Source organism: Galeopterus variegatus, unplaced genomic scaffold (assembly GCF_000696425.1).
Source record: "Galeopterus variegatus unplaced genomic scaffold, G_variegatus-3.0.2 Scaffold258, whole genome shotgun sequence".
In the NCBI taxonomy this organism is placed as follows: domain Eukaryota; kingdom Metazoa; phylum Chordata; class Mammalia; order Dermoptera; family Cynocephalidae; genus Galeopterus; species Galeopterus variegatus.
This window is the reverse complement of record NW_007726369.1, coordinates 585,441-602,355: the sequence shown is the minus strand read 5'-3', so window position 1 is coordinate 602,355 and position 16,915 is coordinate 585,441. Positions and strand designations below refer to the sequence as shown.

Sequence of the window (16,915 nt, the reverse complement as noted above, 5' to 3'; positions counted from 1 at the left end):
TGGTCAGAGAATATATTTTCTAGATCTTAGTCTTTTTAAATTTACTGAGACTTGTTTTGTGGCAAAACAAAAACAAAAAACAAACAAAAAAAACCCCTGCCAGATGAACTAAACAGTGTGCTTAGTGACAAAGTATACAATTTTAATTATGTGAAGAGTAATGTGTTTAATTTAGGGTTATTCATTTCATTATGTGCTAATTGGTGGTTGATGATTAACAACTGTTATTGCATGCTGAAGATGGTTAAAAAGGGGAAAAGTTCTGTTGAGAATATTTGAACTCCAGAGCAAACTCTAGGTGTTTCTGCAAGATAAGACCTAATTTGCTCCCAATGTTTTAAGGATTTTCAAACAGGTTGGTTAAAACTTAAAATGACTATAAAAATAGCAATAAAAAGAAATAAATGGATACACAGTTTCAGATTTTCATATCTTTACAGTTATAATTGATAAACTGATCTTAAAATGTCACAGGTCATAGCTTGTCCACGTGCACATCAGTGGTATGTAGCTTGTACCAAGTGATACTCCCATGTGAGTTCCACAACATGCAAACTGGTCTCCACCCTGCTCAACAAGACCAACCTACTGGTCATGCTCTTGCTTGGCACAGCAATATATCAAACTGCTTTGAAATTTTCTTAATGCTTACTCTCAATTTCTATATACTTATCCTGCTGCAGATAACAAACATTCTTTGGTGAATAAAATTCTCAGAGGAGTGGAGGGGGGACATCAGTAAGAATATTTGAGTTGGTGACAGATAGTTCAGGGCTCAATGGAAAGTCGGTGAAGAAAACAATGAATGTATTTCCTATTTTTGAACTGCTATTTTCCATCAAATTTAAGCATCCTTAATTGTAACATACACCATTATTTTATGCACCACTAAGAAAAAAAAAAAAAACCACTGCCAAATAAACTGACAGATGACTGATTATAAGACACATATTAAGGTTAAAGAAACTATGATATGGGGGAAAAAACAGTGCTCCTTAGAGGCAATAAAATATAAAATTTACAGTTTTTACAGTTTTTACAGTTTCTACAAAGAACATAAAATAAGGATAAATATAAACAGATTATTTAAGAAATTATAATGGATAATATATAAACTGAAGAAACATGCTAATACATGCTAAAAGGATAAAACAACATTAGTTAGGGAAATAAAACATCAGACTCATGCTACTTAAATTTTTGGCATTTTTGAAGACATTCGTCAATGTTTTGGCCACCCAGTTTATAGCTTGCTTTGGAAACCATTCCTTGCTCATTCTCAACCATATGGCTTGCAGTAGTCCTTACTGGTCTAAATGAAACCAGCACAGTCCACAGTGATTAGGGAAGAGGCAAAAACTCAATCAGAAAAGTGAAATGCTAAGAGAGATTCACTTGAGCTTCTGAAAAAGAGAAATTTCCTGTCCTCCAAGGAATGACTAGAAGAGACTGATTTTCTACCACATATGTGATATGGTCCACGGATGCAAGTGCTGGAGGCACAGAAGCCACTTTGCTGCCACAGGGAAGGCCTGCCACTGTTGGGATAAGAGTGTGAAGCCTGAGACAGCAGGGAGTTGATATTTGTTCTGACAACAAATAACTCTGCAGAACATGCCTACCAGGGCCTATGTCTTGTGGCCTCTGTGTTCTCATGACCGAGGTATAATTTTCATATTCCTTGTGGTCACTGTAAGAGCCACTTTTTCCCCAGTACCTGCTCCATAAACAGGTGTCTTCCCCTCCTCACTTTTGCAGCACAGGAAAATAGTTCAGCAAGTAAGTCTTTTTGACCACATATCTAAAGTAACATTCCCTAATCAGTCTAGTCAATAATAAAGGAAATAGTATAATCACCATATGTCTGATTCCTGTGTTTATCTATTAGCTGGTTCCAAATTTAAGAGGAAAATGAAGGATTGTTAATGATTGACTCAAACCCAACAATATTATCCTTATTTTACATATGAGAAAACTGGGCTTGAGAGAAGCTGAGCAATTTACACAAGGTCATCAAAATCTAAAGTATGTTGCAAAACTGGCAGTCAAACTCAGGGACCACTCATTAAGTCTGAAGACTACATTTCTTCCAACGTACTCATGCGCATGTTATTTCTGTTCATTAAAAACAGGCACACTTGGGCCGGCCCGTGGCTCACTCAGTGGAGTGCGGTGCTGATAGCACCAAGGCCCCGGGTTCGGATCCCACATAGGGATGGCCGGTTCGCTCACTGGCTGAGCGTGCTGCTGACAATGCCAAGTCAAGGGTTGAGATCCCCTTACCGGTCATCTTTTTAAAAAAAAAAAAAAAAACAGGCACACTTCACTGACAATCTCTAAGAAGATTCTAAAAAGTGTGTGTCGGGGGTAGAGGGAAGGAAAAGGAAAAAGGACTCACATTTACTGTGTATTTACTATGTTCCAGACACAGTCCTAAGCCATTTACTTACATTACATTCTTTAATCCTCACAACCTGCAGCAAGTTAAGTGAGAACCAGGTATCCAAATCTCACATGCTTTTGATTTACTAAGTTGCTCTTAAAGATCAAACATTAGTCTTCCAATACTATCAGGCTGTTGAGAGTAGTGTGTTTACAAACAGCATCTGTTTATCTGCTTGATTCACATACTTACTGAGTAGTTCTTTTCTATGGCACAGAACACAACGTCCACACATATTAGCACCCCAGTCCGGCCTACACCAGCACTGCAGTGAACAACCATGGGGCCTGTGACGTGGCTCTTCCTCACATAACGAACGTATTTTATGAAATAATCTGCTGACGCAGGAGTGCCATGGTCTGGCCACTTGGTGAACTGCAAGTGTTTTACACAGTGACTAGTTCCCGTCTGTCAGAGACAGAAAGAGATTGGACAATTTCTTATATTAGAGATCTCATTTCAATTTCTAATGTGCTAATAATAATAATAATAATAACAACAACAACAACAACAAGAACAATAATAATAATGGCAATATGGTACTATATTGGTATCATATAGAGCTTTAAAAGAGTACTCAAACCTCACTTTGACTTTGACAAGAATTCCGAAAGATGCAGGAATAGAGGTTTTCTGCATTTTACAAAGGAGAACAGAATAACAATAATAAAAATGAGCATACTAACAGGTAACACAAATTGAGCATTTACTGTGTGCCAGGAACTGTGCCGTTTAATCCTCACATCAACCCTATGAGGTAGGCACTATTTTACCCTCCTTTTACAGATGAAAAAGTAAGGAGGAGGGGGGTTGAGAGACGTATGCTAGGTCAGAAGGCTCACATGCTTAGAGCTGGGACTGTAATGCAGGCCTCCTGAATCCTATTCTACCATCTTTCTTCTGCACCATGAGGCTACAGAAAACCCAAGATTTCAAAATACTTAGAGCAAAAGATGGGCTGACATGGAGTAAGACCAAATGGCAACTATCTTAGCTTAAATATTATATGCTAAGTTTAACTGAACCAGGGAGGCACAACCTCCTCGTGTCCAGCAATGAGGACAGGGCAGATAATGCCCATGAGAGTAGATTGTGACCCTACTGAGCTGGGCCCCCTTAGAGTGAAGCCATGAAACTTACCTCGGGGTTGACAGATAAAGCACTTGGAGTTTACCCAGAGCCCATCCAAGGGGATCATTGCCCTTTCTCCAAGGTGGGTCCTCATCTTTCCCAGCTTAGACTGAGCTTCTCACTCTTCCCCTGCCTCTCCCTAAGGCACCTGCTTTTCCTAAGTTCCCTTAATAAAGATGCTAGGGTTTAGGGCCCTATTCTAATTCAAAATATCTATTGAAATTTGTGATGGTTAATTTTGTGTATCAACTTGGTTGGGTCACAGCACCCAGATATTTGGTCAAACATTATTCGATATGTATCTGTGAAGATATTTTTTAGATGAGATTAACATTTAAGTCTGTGGGCTTTGAGTAAAGCAGATCACTATCCATACTGTGGGTGGACCTCATCTAATTAGCTGAAGGCCTTAACAGAACAAAGACTGACCTCCCTGAGCAGAAGGAAATCTGCCAGTGCATTGCTTTTGGACTCCCTGAGTCTCCAGCCTACTGCCCCACCCTGCAGATCTGCCAACCCTCCACAATCATGTGGGTCAATTCCTTAAACTTCTCTCTCTCTCCTCCTCCTCCTCCTCCTCTTCCTCCTTCTCTCTCTCTCTCTCCATAAATATATATTGGCTGTGTTTCTCTGTAGAATCTAACTAATTCAGAATCCTCCACTGATCGATGTAATACAATTTTCTACCTGGAATCATAAATCTAGAAAACCTCCAACTCACTTTGGTTATTGATGATTTCTATACTACATAGTTCTTGGCAATGGCAGAAATGACCTCAGATCAGTAAACGGTAGTGGGAAGGAGGAGTTATATTTAAAACCTCTTTCACCTTAATAATAAATAGAAAATTCAAGCTTGAATCACTGATACATGAAACTGAATAAGGAACACAATACTGAAAATCTTGTGAAGGTACTAAGTTGAGGACTGCTTTTACCATATCGCATGTTTCAGGGTTAAATCTCTCCCGCCACCACCGACCACTAAGAATCCGCCCAAAGATGGACCTCACCCCTGATGCAGATTCTCCAAACATGAACCCCACGGTTCTGAGGCTTGTGGGCTCTAGCCCAAAGGCCACGACACTAGGCCCCAGCCCCTTGCCAAGCTCCACGGGTTGACCTCAGCATTTGAATCCTTGCAGACAGATCACTGCTCTGTGCCTCACTCCTGGCCTATATTCTGCAATCACACACATCATTCAGAACTGACTTGTTTAGTGTCTTCCTTCCCCTCTAGACTGTAAGTACTCTAAGAGTTAAGACTGTGTCTGTCGTCTATCCTAGGAAAATGGAAAAATCATCCAGGACACTCTTTGCTGCTCACTTCTTTTCCCAATTTATTATTCCTTCTCCTGGTATAAAAAAAATCCTTCTTCCTTTTGAGTTTCATACCTCTTACCTTCATCTTCTCATTGCTATCACCCAGTGGCTAAACCTCCTGGTCAGTTCTACTGAAATCCTAGCACTTCTCCCTACCAGAGATTCTGACATCACCCAAGCCAAATTCAGTGTCTCAACAGCCCAACAGATACTCTAACATCACAACATTTTTATTTCTCTCTTGCAGGGGAGACCACTTCCTCTCTTCTAGTTCCCACAACCATGATTCACTCCTTGGACTTACCATAATCTATAATGTCTAGTATCAAACATTTTCCAGTTCTACAACTTCAACTTCGGACCAGACGCTCTTTCAACAACAACATGACCAAATGAAGCTCCACAGTCAATTTGCATCCTCATTGACTGCTCCCCGGATCCCATTCATATCCTTAAGCAATTGACACACCATGGCTAATCATCTCTTAAACTGTCAACGTCTTTGATCCTCTGAATCTCACATGAACTAGACCACATCCCACCCTTGGTCAGTTCTATATATCCTGTGTTCAGGGATCCCATAGTTATACTGCTGGAAAAAATCCAATCACATAGTTGCATATTTTGTTCCTACTGCAAATGTACGGGTCTAACCTCAGCATCACTCAGCAACCCTTTTCCTGGTCACTGTCTGTGCTCCATTTAACTTCTTTGGTGATGATTCCAAACCTCACAACTCTCTTCAAGCTTCCTGTTCAACTCCTAGCCCCTTCACTCCTATTGAACACATGTATCACCTCCCTGCTATTCCAATCTAGTGGAGCAATGTAACTCATCACTTTTCTATTTTCCAAATCTATTACAGCAAGACACCCATGAATTACAATGTTTTCCAACAGAACCTTCTACAATGATGCAAATGTTCTATATCTGTGCTGTCCAGCATGGTGGCCACTAGTAACATGTGACTAATAAGCACTAGAAATGTGGCTACTGCAGATGAAGAACTGAATTTTTTATTTTCACTAAATAGCCACATGTGGCTACTGTATTAAATACTATAATTTTCAACCCCTCCTTCTGCCACTTCTAAGTCACAAGTCATAAGTCCCTTTTATGTCTGACGATTTTATCTGTAAAACACCTGTGTCTGTGCTTTCCATTCCAATGCCAACTGCCCTAGTTGATCATGCCATTATTTTACTAAAATTCTTCAATATCTCCCAATTATCTTCATAATAAAGTTTGTGCTCCTTATCTGAAATCTAAGACATTTCAGGTTCTAGCTAGTCTCTGCTTACTTTCTGTAGCCTCATCTCATCTCTCATTACTCTCTGGCATTGAACTTTTATATTCCAGAAACATTTAACTACTTACATTTCTCTATACATACCCCCATGCTACTTTATATTTTGATCATCTACTTCCTACTTCCATCTTTCCAATACGGACAATTCTCAATTCAGATGTCACCTCCTCCAGTAAACCTTCCCCACAACCCAAATTAAAACTAAGTACTTTCCTTATCAGCCCCCCAAGGACCCTGTACAGATCTCAAATATTACCACTGAACACAGTAAATATCTGTGAGTGTACCAGTCTTTCCACTACTCAATAAGTAGCAAGAGTGTCTGGCACGCTGGTTAGCATAACTTAAGGACTCAATACATGTCTGCCACACTGGCAGAAGGAGCCAAAATACATCCCAGGATCACAAAATTCTAACACTTACTCTCCCCACACCACCTGTCCTTTTTATTTTTTTCTTCTCTCCAGTCAGATTTTGGTTAAACAGAAGTAGAAATAGTGGCAGCTTAGTTTCTAGTACCGGAGAGAAGTTAGAAGTTACTTTTAAAGGTATCCTCAGTCTACATGCCATCCTACTCCTAACTTCTAGCTAGTCCTAATGCATCTCCTTATGTACTGAAACATATATCTAATACTGATGGTTTAAAACTTACGGACTTCTTCACAACCTGTAACACTCGAATGATGAAATATTTAAGTATCTGGTAGTTCTCCAGGAAGATACGGAAGTGTTTCAATTCCAAAGGCTTCTTCAGAGAAATGGGCCAGTAATGGTGGCATTTGATAGTTCCACTTTCTATCTCTCTGGTTATCATGGCAATAACATTAGAATTATTTTCCAAAACCATTTGCCAAAAGTCATCTGTGGTGCCTGGCAGTGGTCCTTGGGTAGCAATATAAAAATATTCTTCTCCATAATTGACTATTCTAATGTAACTAGCATTGATGTAGTCCTTGCTTTCTCCAAGAGGAACACGTGTTGAATCATCTATTACAGAAACAGAAACATTTGGTAGGTAAAAGAAAAGTGGGAGATACAATAGAGCTAGGCTTCATGAAAGCATTTCACAGGTAAATCCATATATCTCTTTGACCAATAAAGAAAATGGCATAGGAGTTTCTCTTCAAAAGGCTCATTTGAGTCTATGTGTTTAACTTCTTCCCTCCCCAAGACCTACTGGCATGACCTAAGAAATATACAATTAGGGGAGGGTTTTTTTTTTTTTATCAGTTTTTAATAAACAGAGAAGGATGCCATCAGCATCCAGGCACTTTGAGAAATTTCTGTTAGATATGGTGTAGATAGCATTAGGCCAAAGGAGACTTCTACTAGTTTACAACTGAACACAGCAAAAGAGGGCCCTTCTGCAGAAGAAAATGAATGGCATTCTCCCACAAACCTGGGAAACCTGCAAGCCCAGAGCAGCAGGGACCAGGGTGAAAAATAAAATTGAACTGTGATAGTTTACTGGAGACAATTCTTAGATTAATGGAATTCCAGTGCACCCTACACAAGACAGCCATCCTCTGCCTTCAGCTGGTAAAGTGGCATGCTAATCAAAGCAGATGTATTGTAGCAAAACTAAGGGGATGTGCTCCAAGTAAAATGGGACTCATTTAACATGGACTGTCATAACAAATATGAGAGGGAAAACCTAGCTACTTGGCCCACTAATAAACTTCACCACCCCAGGAGCACTTTCTTCACTGGACATAGACATCCGGAGCTCTAGTTCCACCACTGCTCCCATGCTGAGAGCAGAAACACACACAGCAAAGGAGGCCCTTCCTTGCCATGCAGCTCTCATCAATAACCTCTCCTTACTACGCAGAACCACATGGACCACTTAGCTAGCAAATATGCTACAGCAACAATACTGAACAGGGACTTGGACACGCTTTCTGACAGAACCCTTCTCAAATTCCAACACAGCACACAGAAATCTTTCCTTGTAAATATGAATGAATAGGAAAAATAATCACTAAGTATATAAGGATACCCAGTATTTCAAAATGGGAGACCATTCTGAGAAATTACAGCAAGTGTTTTCCTTGTATAAAAGAGGAAAATACCTTAAAAACTCCTATCTGTATTTAAAATGAAATTCAAGAGAACATGATTTTACTACTTAAAAGGATAATATATATGTTTATTGACAAGTATGTTACATTATTAAATTATAAAGACGACGACAATAGCTTCATATTGAGATCTTTCATCATATATATATATGAGATATATTTCATATAATAATAATAAACCTGGCAAGTATTCATCAAAGTGTTAGCAGCAGTTATTTTATAAATAGTAAGTATATGTTACTTTATAGTAGAAAAGCATTTTTTAATTTTGAAAAGGGAGATTAAAGGCGTGAAAATTAAATAATCTAAAATAATAAAAGTTTGCTTTCAGTTAAAATCAACAATTATTCAATTCAAATCTTCCTAATGTAGGAAGGGAACAGAAAGACAAATTAGTGATTTAGAAAACTGGCTTAAGGAATTTTCTCAGAACTCAGAAAAAAAAAATGATGAAAAAAGACAATAATGATTAAAATGCTAAAGTACATAGAGTATATAGTGAGAATATGTAAAAGGAATTTCAGAAGAAAACTACAGAACACACAGCAGGAAATAACCCAAATGATCATACGAAAGCCCCGACACAGAAAAGATGGCAACAGAATGCAGGGTAAATGCATGTGCACACCAGGTCTGAGCAGCATGGTACTCTGTATGCATCGCCTCGTCAACTTCCAAACAATTCTTTGAGGAAGGTGCTTTCAGATTCATATTCATATTTTCATATTCATGCTTTTCAGATAAGGAAACTGTACTAAGTAATTTGTTTCATATTATGAAGTAATTTTTCTAGGCCTCAAAGCCCAAAGAAATCTAAACTCCACAATCCAAAAATAATTCCTGCTGCCTCTCAAGGAAGACTCAAGTTTGCAGATAGAGAGGCCTCACTAAGTGTCAGGAAACATTAATGAAGAGAGCCACTAAGACTTCTAGACTGGCAAAGCGTAAGGTCATAGGGACAGGAAGCAAATACTGTGCCAGTGGATCACAAGGGGTAATGGTGAGTGGTGCCATTCACGTTTCCATGCCTTGATTCCTGAATCCTGGCTACAGCTGAAACAGCGTCATATATTGGATGCCCCATTCCTACAAGGTGCCGCCACCTACCTGGCACTGCAGTTGAGTCTTCAAAAGGCCATTCAACCACTCCATCAAGTCAGCTGCTTCAGGATAATGGGGAATATGATAAGACCAGTTAATTTCATGAGCGTGAGCCCACTGTCACAAACTATTTGCCACAAGGTGAGTTCCTTGATCAGAAGCAATGTTACATGGAATACCATAATGATGGATAAGGCATTCTGCAGGTCCATGGATGGTAAATTTGGCAGGAGCATTGCATGCAGGGAAAGCAAATCCATATCCAGAGTACAGGCAGAACACAGAGATATTGTGGTTTCGGTTCCAGACTATTGCAATAAAGCAAATATTGCAATAAAGCAAGTTACACAATTTTTTTGGTTTCCCAGTGCATATAAAAGTTATGTTTATACTGTACTGTAGTCTACAAAGTGTGCAATAGCACTATGTCCAAAAAATATATATACATACTTAAACATATGTACATAGTTAAAAAACACTTTATTGCCCCAAAATGCTAATGATCACCTAAGCCTTCAATGAGTCCTGGTAGAGTCTTGCCTCAATGTTTTTGGCTGCTGACTGCTCAGGGGGTGGTTGCTGAAGGCTGGGGTGGCTGGGGCAGATTCTCAAAAGAAGACAACAGCAAAGTTTGCCGCATCAGTTGACTCTTCCTTTCACGAAAGCTTTCTCTGTGGCATTTCATGATGTCTGACAGCGTTTCAAAATTGGAGTCACTCCTCTCAAACCCTGCTGCTGCTTTATTGACTAAGTTTATGTAATATTCTAAATCCTTTGTTGTCATTTTGACAATGTTCACAGTGTCTTCACCAGAAATAGATTTTGTCTCGAGACCACTTTCTTTGCTCATTCATAAAAAGCAACTCTTCATCCATTAAAGTTTTATCCTGAGATTGCAGCAAGGCAGTTACATCTTCAGGCTCCACTTCCAATTTAGTTCTCTTGCTATTTCCATCACATCTGCAGTTACTTCCTCCACTGAAGTCTTGAACCCTCCAAAGTCACCTATGAGGGCTGGAATCAACTTCTTCCAACCTCCTGTTAATGTTGATATTTTGACCTCCTCCCATGAATCACGAATGTTCTTAATGGCATCTAGAATGGTGAATCCTTTCCAGAAGGTTTTCAATTTACTTTGCCCAGGGCCATCAGAGGAATCACTATCTATGGCACTATAGCCTTATGTAGTATATTTCTTAAATAATAAGACTTGAAAGTCAAAATGACTCCTTGATCCATGGGCTACAGAACAGAGGTTTTGTCGACAGGCATGAAAACATTAATCTCCTTGTACATTTCCATCAGAGCTCTTGGGTGACTAGGTGCACTGTCAATGAGCAGTAATATTTTGACAGGAATCTTTTTTTTTCTGAGCAATGTCTAAATATCAGCCTAAAAATATTCAGTAAACTATACTATAAACAGATGTGCTGTCATCCAGGCTTTGTTGTTCCATTTAAAGAGCACAGGCAGAGAAGACTTAGAACAATTTTAAAACTGAGCAATGTCTAAATATCAGCCTAAAAATATTCAGTAAACTATGCTATAAACAGATGTGCTGTTATCCAGGCTTTGTTGTTCCATTTAAAGAGCACAGGCAGAGAAGACTTAGAACAATTTTAAAAGACCCTAGGATTTTTGAATTGGTAAATAAGAACTGGTTTCAATTTCAAGTCACCAGCTGCATTAGCCCCTAACAAGAAAATCAGCCTGTCCTGTGAAGCTTTGAAGCCAGGCATTGACTTCTCTCTAGCTATGCAAACCCTAGATGGCATCTTCTTCCAATAGAAGGCTGTTTTGTCTACACTGAAAGTCTGTTGCTTAGTGTAGCACCTTCATCCTCAGCTGGACTCAACTGGATTTTCTGGATGACTCACTGCAGCTTCTCCATCAGCACTTGCTGCGTCACCTGCACTTTTATGTTACGTTTTGAAGACGGCTTCTTCCTTAAACCTCAAGAACCAACCTCTGCTGGCTTGCAACTTTTCTTTGCAGCTTTCTCACTTCTCAGCCTTCACAGAACTGAAGAAAGCAATGGTCTTGCTATGGATTAGGCTTTGGCTTAAGGGAATGTTGTGGCTGGTTTGATCTCTCCAAACCACTGGAACTTTCTCCATATCAGCAATAAGTGTGAAACTTCCTCATCATCTGTGTGTTCAGTGGAGTAGCACTTTTAATTTCCTTCAAGAACTTTTCCTTTGTGTTCACAACTTGGCTAACTGGAGCAAGAAGCTTTTCTTTCAGCCTATCTCAGCTTTCAGCATGCCTTCCTCACTAAGTTCAATCACTTCTAGTTTATGATTTAAAATGAGAGACGTGAGACTCTTCCTTTCACTTGAACACTTAGAGGCTATTGTAGGGTTCTTAATTGGCCTTATTTCAATATTGTTGTGTCTGAGGGAATAGGGAGGCTCAAGGTGAGAGAGAGGGAGAGATGGGGGAACTGCCAGTCCGTTGGTCTACATACAACATTGATTGATTAAGATCGATTAAGTTTGCCATTTTATATGGATGCGGTTTATGGTGCCCCAAAATAATCACAATAGTATCATCNCAGGCATGAAAACATTAATCTCCTTGTACATTTCCATCAGAGCTCTTGGGTGACTAGGTGCATTGTCAATGAGCAGTAATATTTTGACAGGAATCTTTTTTTTTTCTGAGCAATGTCTAAATATCAGCCTAAAAATATTCAGTAAACTATACTATAAACAGATGTGCTGTCATCCAGGCTTTGTTGTTCCATTTAAAGAGCACAGGCAGAGAAGACTTAGAACAATTTTAAAAGACCCTAGGATTTTTGAATTGGTAAATAAGAACTGGTTTCAATTTCAAGTCACCAGCTGCATTAGCCCCTAACAAGAAAATCAGCCTGTCCTGTGAAGCTTTGAAGCCAGGCATTGACTTCTCTCTAGCTATGCAAACCCTAGATGGCATCTTCTTCCAATAGAAGGCTGTTTTGTCTACACTGAAAGTCTGTTGCTTAGTGTAGCACCTTCATCCTCAGCTGGACTCAACTGGATTTTCTGGATGACTCACTGCAGCTTCTCCATCAGCACTTGCTGCGTCACCTGCACTTTTATGTTACGTTTTGAAGACGGCTTCTTCCTTAAACCTCAAGAACCAACCTCTGCTGGCTTGCAACTTTTCTTTGCAGCTTTCTCACTTCTCAGCCTTCACAGAACTGAAGAAAGCAATGGTCTTGCTATGGATTAGGCTTTGGCTTAAGGGAATGTTGTGGCTGGTTTGATCTCTCCAAACCACTGGAACTTTCTCCATATCAGCAATAAGTGTGAAACTTCCTCATCATCTGTGTGTTCAGTGGAGTAGCACTTTTAATTTCCTTCAAGAACTTTTCCTTTGTGTTCACAACTTGGCTAACTGGAGCAAGAAGCTTTTCTTTCAGCCTATCTCAGCTTTCAGCATGCATTCCTCACTAAGTTCAATCACTTCTAGTTTATGATTTAAAATGAGAGACGTGAGACTCTTCCTTTCACTTGAACACTTAGAGGCTATTGTAGGGTTCTTAATTGGCCTTATTTCAATATTGTTGTGTCTGAGGGAATAGGGAGGCTCAAGGTGAGAGAGAGGGAGAGATGGGGGAACTGCCAGTCCGTTGGTCTACATACAACATTGATTGATTAAGATCGATTAAGTTTGCCATTTTATATGGATGCGGTTTATGGTGCCCCAAAATAATCACAATAGTATCATCCAAGATCACTGATCACAAACCACCATAACAGATATAATAATAATAATAAAGTTTGAAATATTGCAAGAATTATCAAAATGTGACACAGCGACACAAAGTAAGCATGTGCTGTTGGAAAAATAGATTTGCTCAATGCAGGGTGGCCACAAAACTTCAGTTTGTAAAATTGAAGCACAATAAAGCAAAGTGCAGTAAAACAAGCCATGCCTGCAGTCATTGTCATTGGGCAATGACAGGGTGGCTGGGGAAATGGTCTGACTGATATCCAAAGACCGAGTCATCCTATCCACTTCATTATTAAAGTCCTCCTCTGCTGAGGCCACTCTTTGGTAAGCATTCACATGGAACACAAATATCTTCTTGTTTCTTTTGCCTAATTGTGAGGTCTATCCACACACCTCTTCCCCAGACCTTCTTGTCACCAAGTTTTCAATCATTCTCCTTCCAAGTCCCTGACCATCCAGATAAGCCATTGGTTGCAGCCCATGGATCAGTGCAGATTTGCTCCTCTGACCATTTCTCCAAGCAGAATGAACAATCAAGCACAATTCTTACAGTTCTGCCATTTTCTTTCATCACTGTCTTTCAGAGATGTCTCAAACGGGGACTAGTGCTCTAACTGTCCGTTTCTGGGTGGTACCTGCGTATCATGCAGAACCATCTGTAAACCATGCCTGAGTCTTCTCCTCCTCTGTCAACTGGTCATACTGAACTCCTCATGAGGCCACAGGTGCAGGCTGGGAGAAAGAAGGCAGTGTAGTGGGAGTGGGGACCATGGGAATCTGGGCAGCTTCTTTATGTAACCTATTTGTGCCTTCAGGACCTGCTTAAGCCCAGTCTTGTACCTACCACTTAAACTTGATGATTAAGTGCTACTGTGTATGCCAAATTTTATGGCTTGGGGGCTCATAGTTAAGCATTCTCTACTTAAAGTCCCAGAAGAAGGATAAAAGTTGTTTCTCAAAAGGACAGTAGTTATCTGCAGAGATGAAAGGGCTTTGTTCCAAAATCCTATAGACCTGCACTGCAACTCACTTACAGAGGCCCACCAAAGGCTACAAATAGCACCCCATGTGCCACAGGCACTTCAAGCACCAATGGCTCTGCTGGACCACATGGCACAAAGGGCACAGTAGCTTGCACAGCAGCCTGAACCTGTTACAGAGCCTTTTCTTGTTTTGGGCTCCACTCAAAACTAGTAGTTTTTGAGTCACTCAGTAAATAGGCTGGAGTAGCACACTGAAATGAGGAATTTATTGCCTCCAAAATCCAAAGAGACCTACCAGGCATCAGAGCCTTTTCTTGTTTTAGGCTCCACTCAAAACTAGTAGTTTTTGAGTCACTCAGTAAATAGGCCGGAGTAGCACACTGAAATGAGGAATTTATTGCCTCCAAAATCCAAAGAGACCTACCAGGCATTATGCCTCTTTTTTATTGTAGGAAGCGCCAGATGCAACAATTTATCCTTCACCTTAGAAGGGATATCTCAACATGTCCCACACAACTGGACCCCTAGAAATTTCACTGAGGTAGAAGGCCACTGAATTTCTGGATATATTCCCCATACCCTGATATGCAAATGTCTTATGAGTAACTCTAGAGTATTTGCTACTTCTTGCTTATTAGGTCCAATCAGCACTATGTTGTCAGTTTAATAGACCCATGTGATATCCTGTAAAAGGGAAAGGTAGCTAAGATCTCCATGAACTGAATTATGACATCAGGCTGGAGAGTTGATATAACCCTGAGGTAGGACAGTGAAGGTGTATTGGTGGCCTTGTTAGCTCAAAGAAAACTGCTTCTGGTGGTCTTTATTAATAGGTAGGGAGACAACAAGCATTTGCCAGATCAATAACTACATACCAGATATGAGAGGATGTGTTAATTTTCTAAAGCAATGAAACCACATCTGGTACAGTGGTTGCAATTGGAGTCACCACCTTAGTAAGCTTATAATAATCCATTGTCATTCTACAGGATCCATTTCACCAAATAGGTGAGTTGACTTGGGATGTGATAGGAATCATCACCACTGCATACTTCAAGTCCTTGAATGGCACTAATGTCTGCAGTTCCTTCAGGAATGCAGTATTGCATTTAATTACTATTTTCCTAGGTATAAGCAGTTCTTGTGGCTTCCAGTTGGCCTTTCCCACCATAATAGCCCTCACTTCCACAGGTCAGGGAACCAATGTGGGGATTCTACCAGTTGCTGAATATGTCTATTCCAATTATGCATTCCAGAACTGAGAAATAACCACAAGATGGGTTCAGGGACCTACTGGACCCACTGTGAGATAGATGTGAACTAAAACTTCATCGAACACCTGACCTCCATAAGCTCCTGCTTTGCCTAGTGGACCACCGTGACATTTTGGATCTCCTGGAATTAGTGTTAGTTCAGGGCCAGTGTCTGGTAAGTCTCCAAAAGATCTGATTATTTCCTTTTTTTCCAATGCACAGTCACCCTCACAAAAGGCTATAGGTCCCTTTGGGGAAGGCTGGGAGAAAGATTAAAAGTATAAATTGTTGGCAGTATACCAAGATCCTTCCTCACAGGCCTGGCCTCCCATTCATTTAAGGGGTTCTAGGTTTGTAAACTGGCTTTAGTTTGGGAAATGATTGAGGGGTTGAGGGACCGTGATTCTCTGTTTCTGGTTCAGGTTAGACTTTTTGTTCGTTTGACCTAGAACTATTCTGCTTATTCAGATTAAGTAAGAATTTAGTAGACTTCCCATCTAGTTCATTTCTAGCAACACCATGATCGACTAGCCAATACCATAGGTTTCTATTCTGATTGCTGCTTTGACTCTGCTGTCCATTATGATATGACAACCACCTTGCCTTTGGTTGTCCTCTTTGGAATCCAATTACACCCATTATATTTAGGTTTCCCAACTCAGCAGTAGCAATTTCCCCTATAATTTTTGACCTACCAAGAATGATCAAAGAGCTCTTCAAGGATGCTGGGACTCCCTCGCAAATACATTTCTCATAGTCATGGGAAAGCTATGTCCTTTGGGGTGGGTGACCAGGTCTTAAATGGCAAATTTACTCAAACATTCCAATCTCCCCAAGCCTTTGGATCCCTTCCTCTACAGTACATTAAGGAAGTGCTGGCGTTTTATCTTCATTTTGAGTAGGCCACCTTTTGGTCCATGTTTCTGCCAACCAACCAAAAAAACTGTTAGAGCCCTTTCGAACCCCCTAAGCTACAATATTAAACCCAGAATCTCTTCTTAGTTGGTCCATATCAATAAGTTTAGCCTGTTCTAACTTTATGTTCCTCCCACCATTTTCCCAAACCTCTAACATCCATTCCCACAGATATTCCCCAGATTTCTGTCTGTATACATTGGGAAAAAAAACANGGTTTTATGAGCTCTAGGTAAGACCGATGAAAAGGAAACACACCTGGTGACATTCCTGAATTTCAGGAAAACATCAAAAATATCAAAATGAAAGAATATATATCTTATGAAGAAAAAGAGTCTGATGGCCATTATATTTCTCATGTTAAACACTGGAAGCTAGAAGACGGTGAAGTAACACTCAGAGAAAACTGAGAAAAAGTCTGAAATCCCAGACTCCTAAAGTCAACAAAGATAGTCATTTATCAGGATAAAAAAAAAAGGAACAATAGCTGCAGATAGGCACACTTTGAGACCACATCAACTAGTTATACCTATCTTTAACCAAACAACTAATGAATCACAACAGAGACCTCAAATTAAGTGAAGACAGAAAATGAAATAATAGACAGAAATAAGTTTTGCAAAATATAGTCTCATGTCTATATAAAGAGTGACTGG

The 16,915-nt window shown here is 39.9% G+C and overlaps 1 protein-coding gene across 1 annotated transcript in view; it reads right to left on the bottom strand.

The window, feature by feature from the left end:
* PTPN20B (protein tyrosine phosphatase, non-receptor type 20B) overlaps positions 1 to 16,915 on the bottom strand; it is a 130,625-nt gene that overhangs the window by 9,064 nt on the left and 104,646 nt on the right. Inside the window, exons 7-8 of the mRNA XM_008566638.1 lie at positions 6,859 to 7,193; positions 2,636 to 2,851 (exon numbers count right to left, since the gene is read on the bottom strand). Of these exons, the coding sequence (XP_008564860.1) occupies positions 2,636 to 2,851; positions 6,859 to 7,193 (551 nt within the window). The remainder of the gene's footprint in view (positions 1 to 2,635; positions 2,852 to 6,858; positions 7,194 to 16,915) is intronic.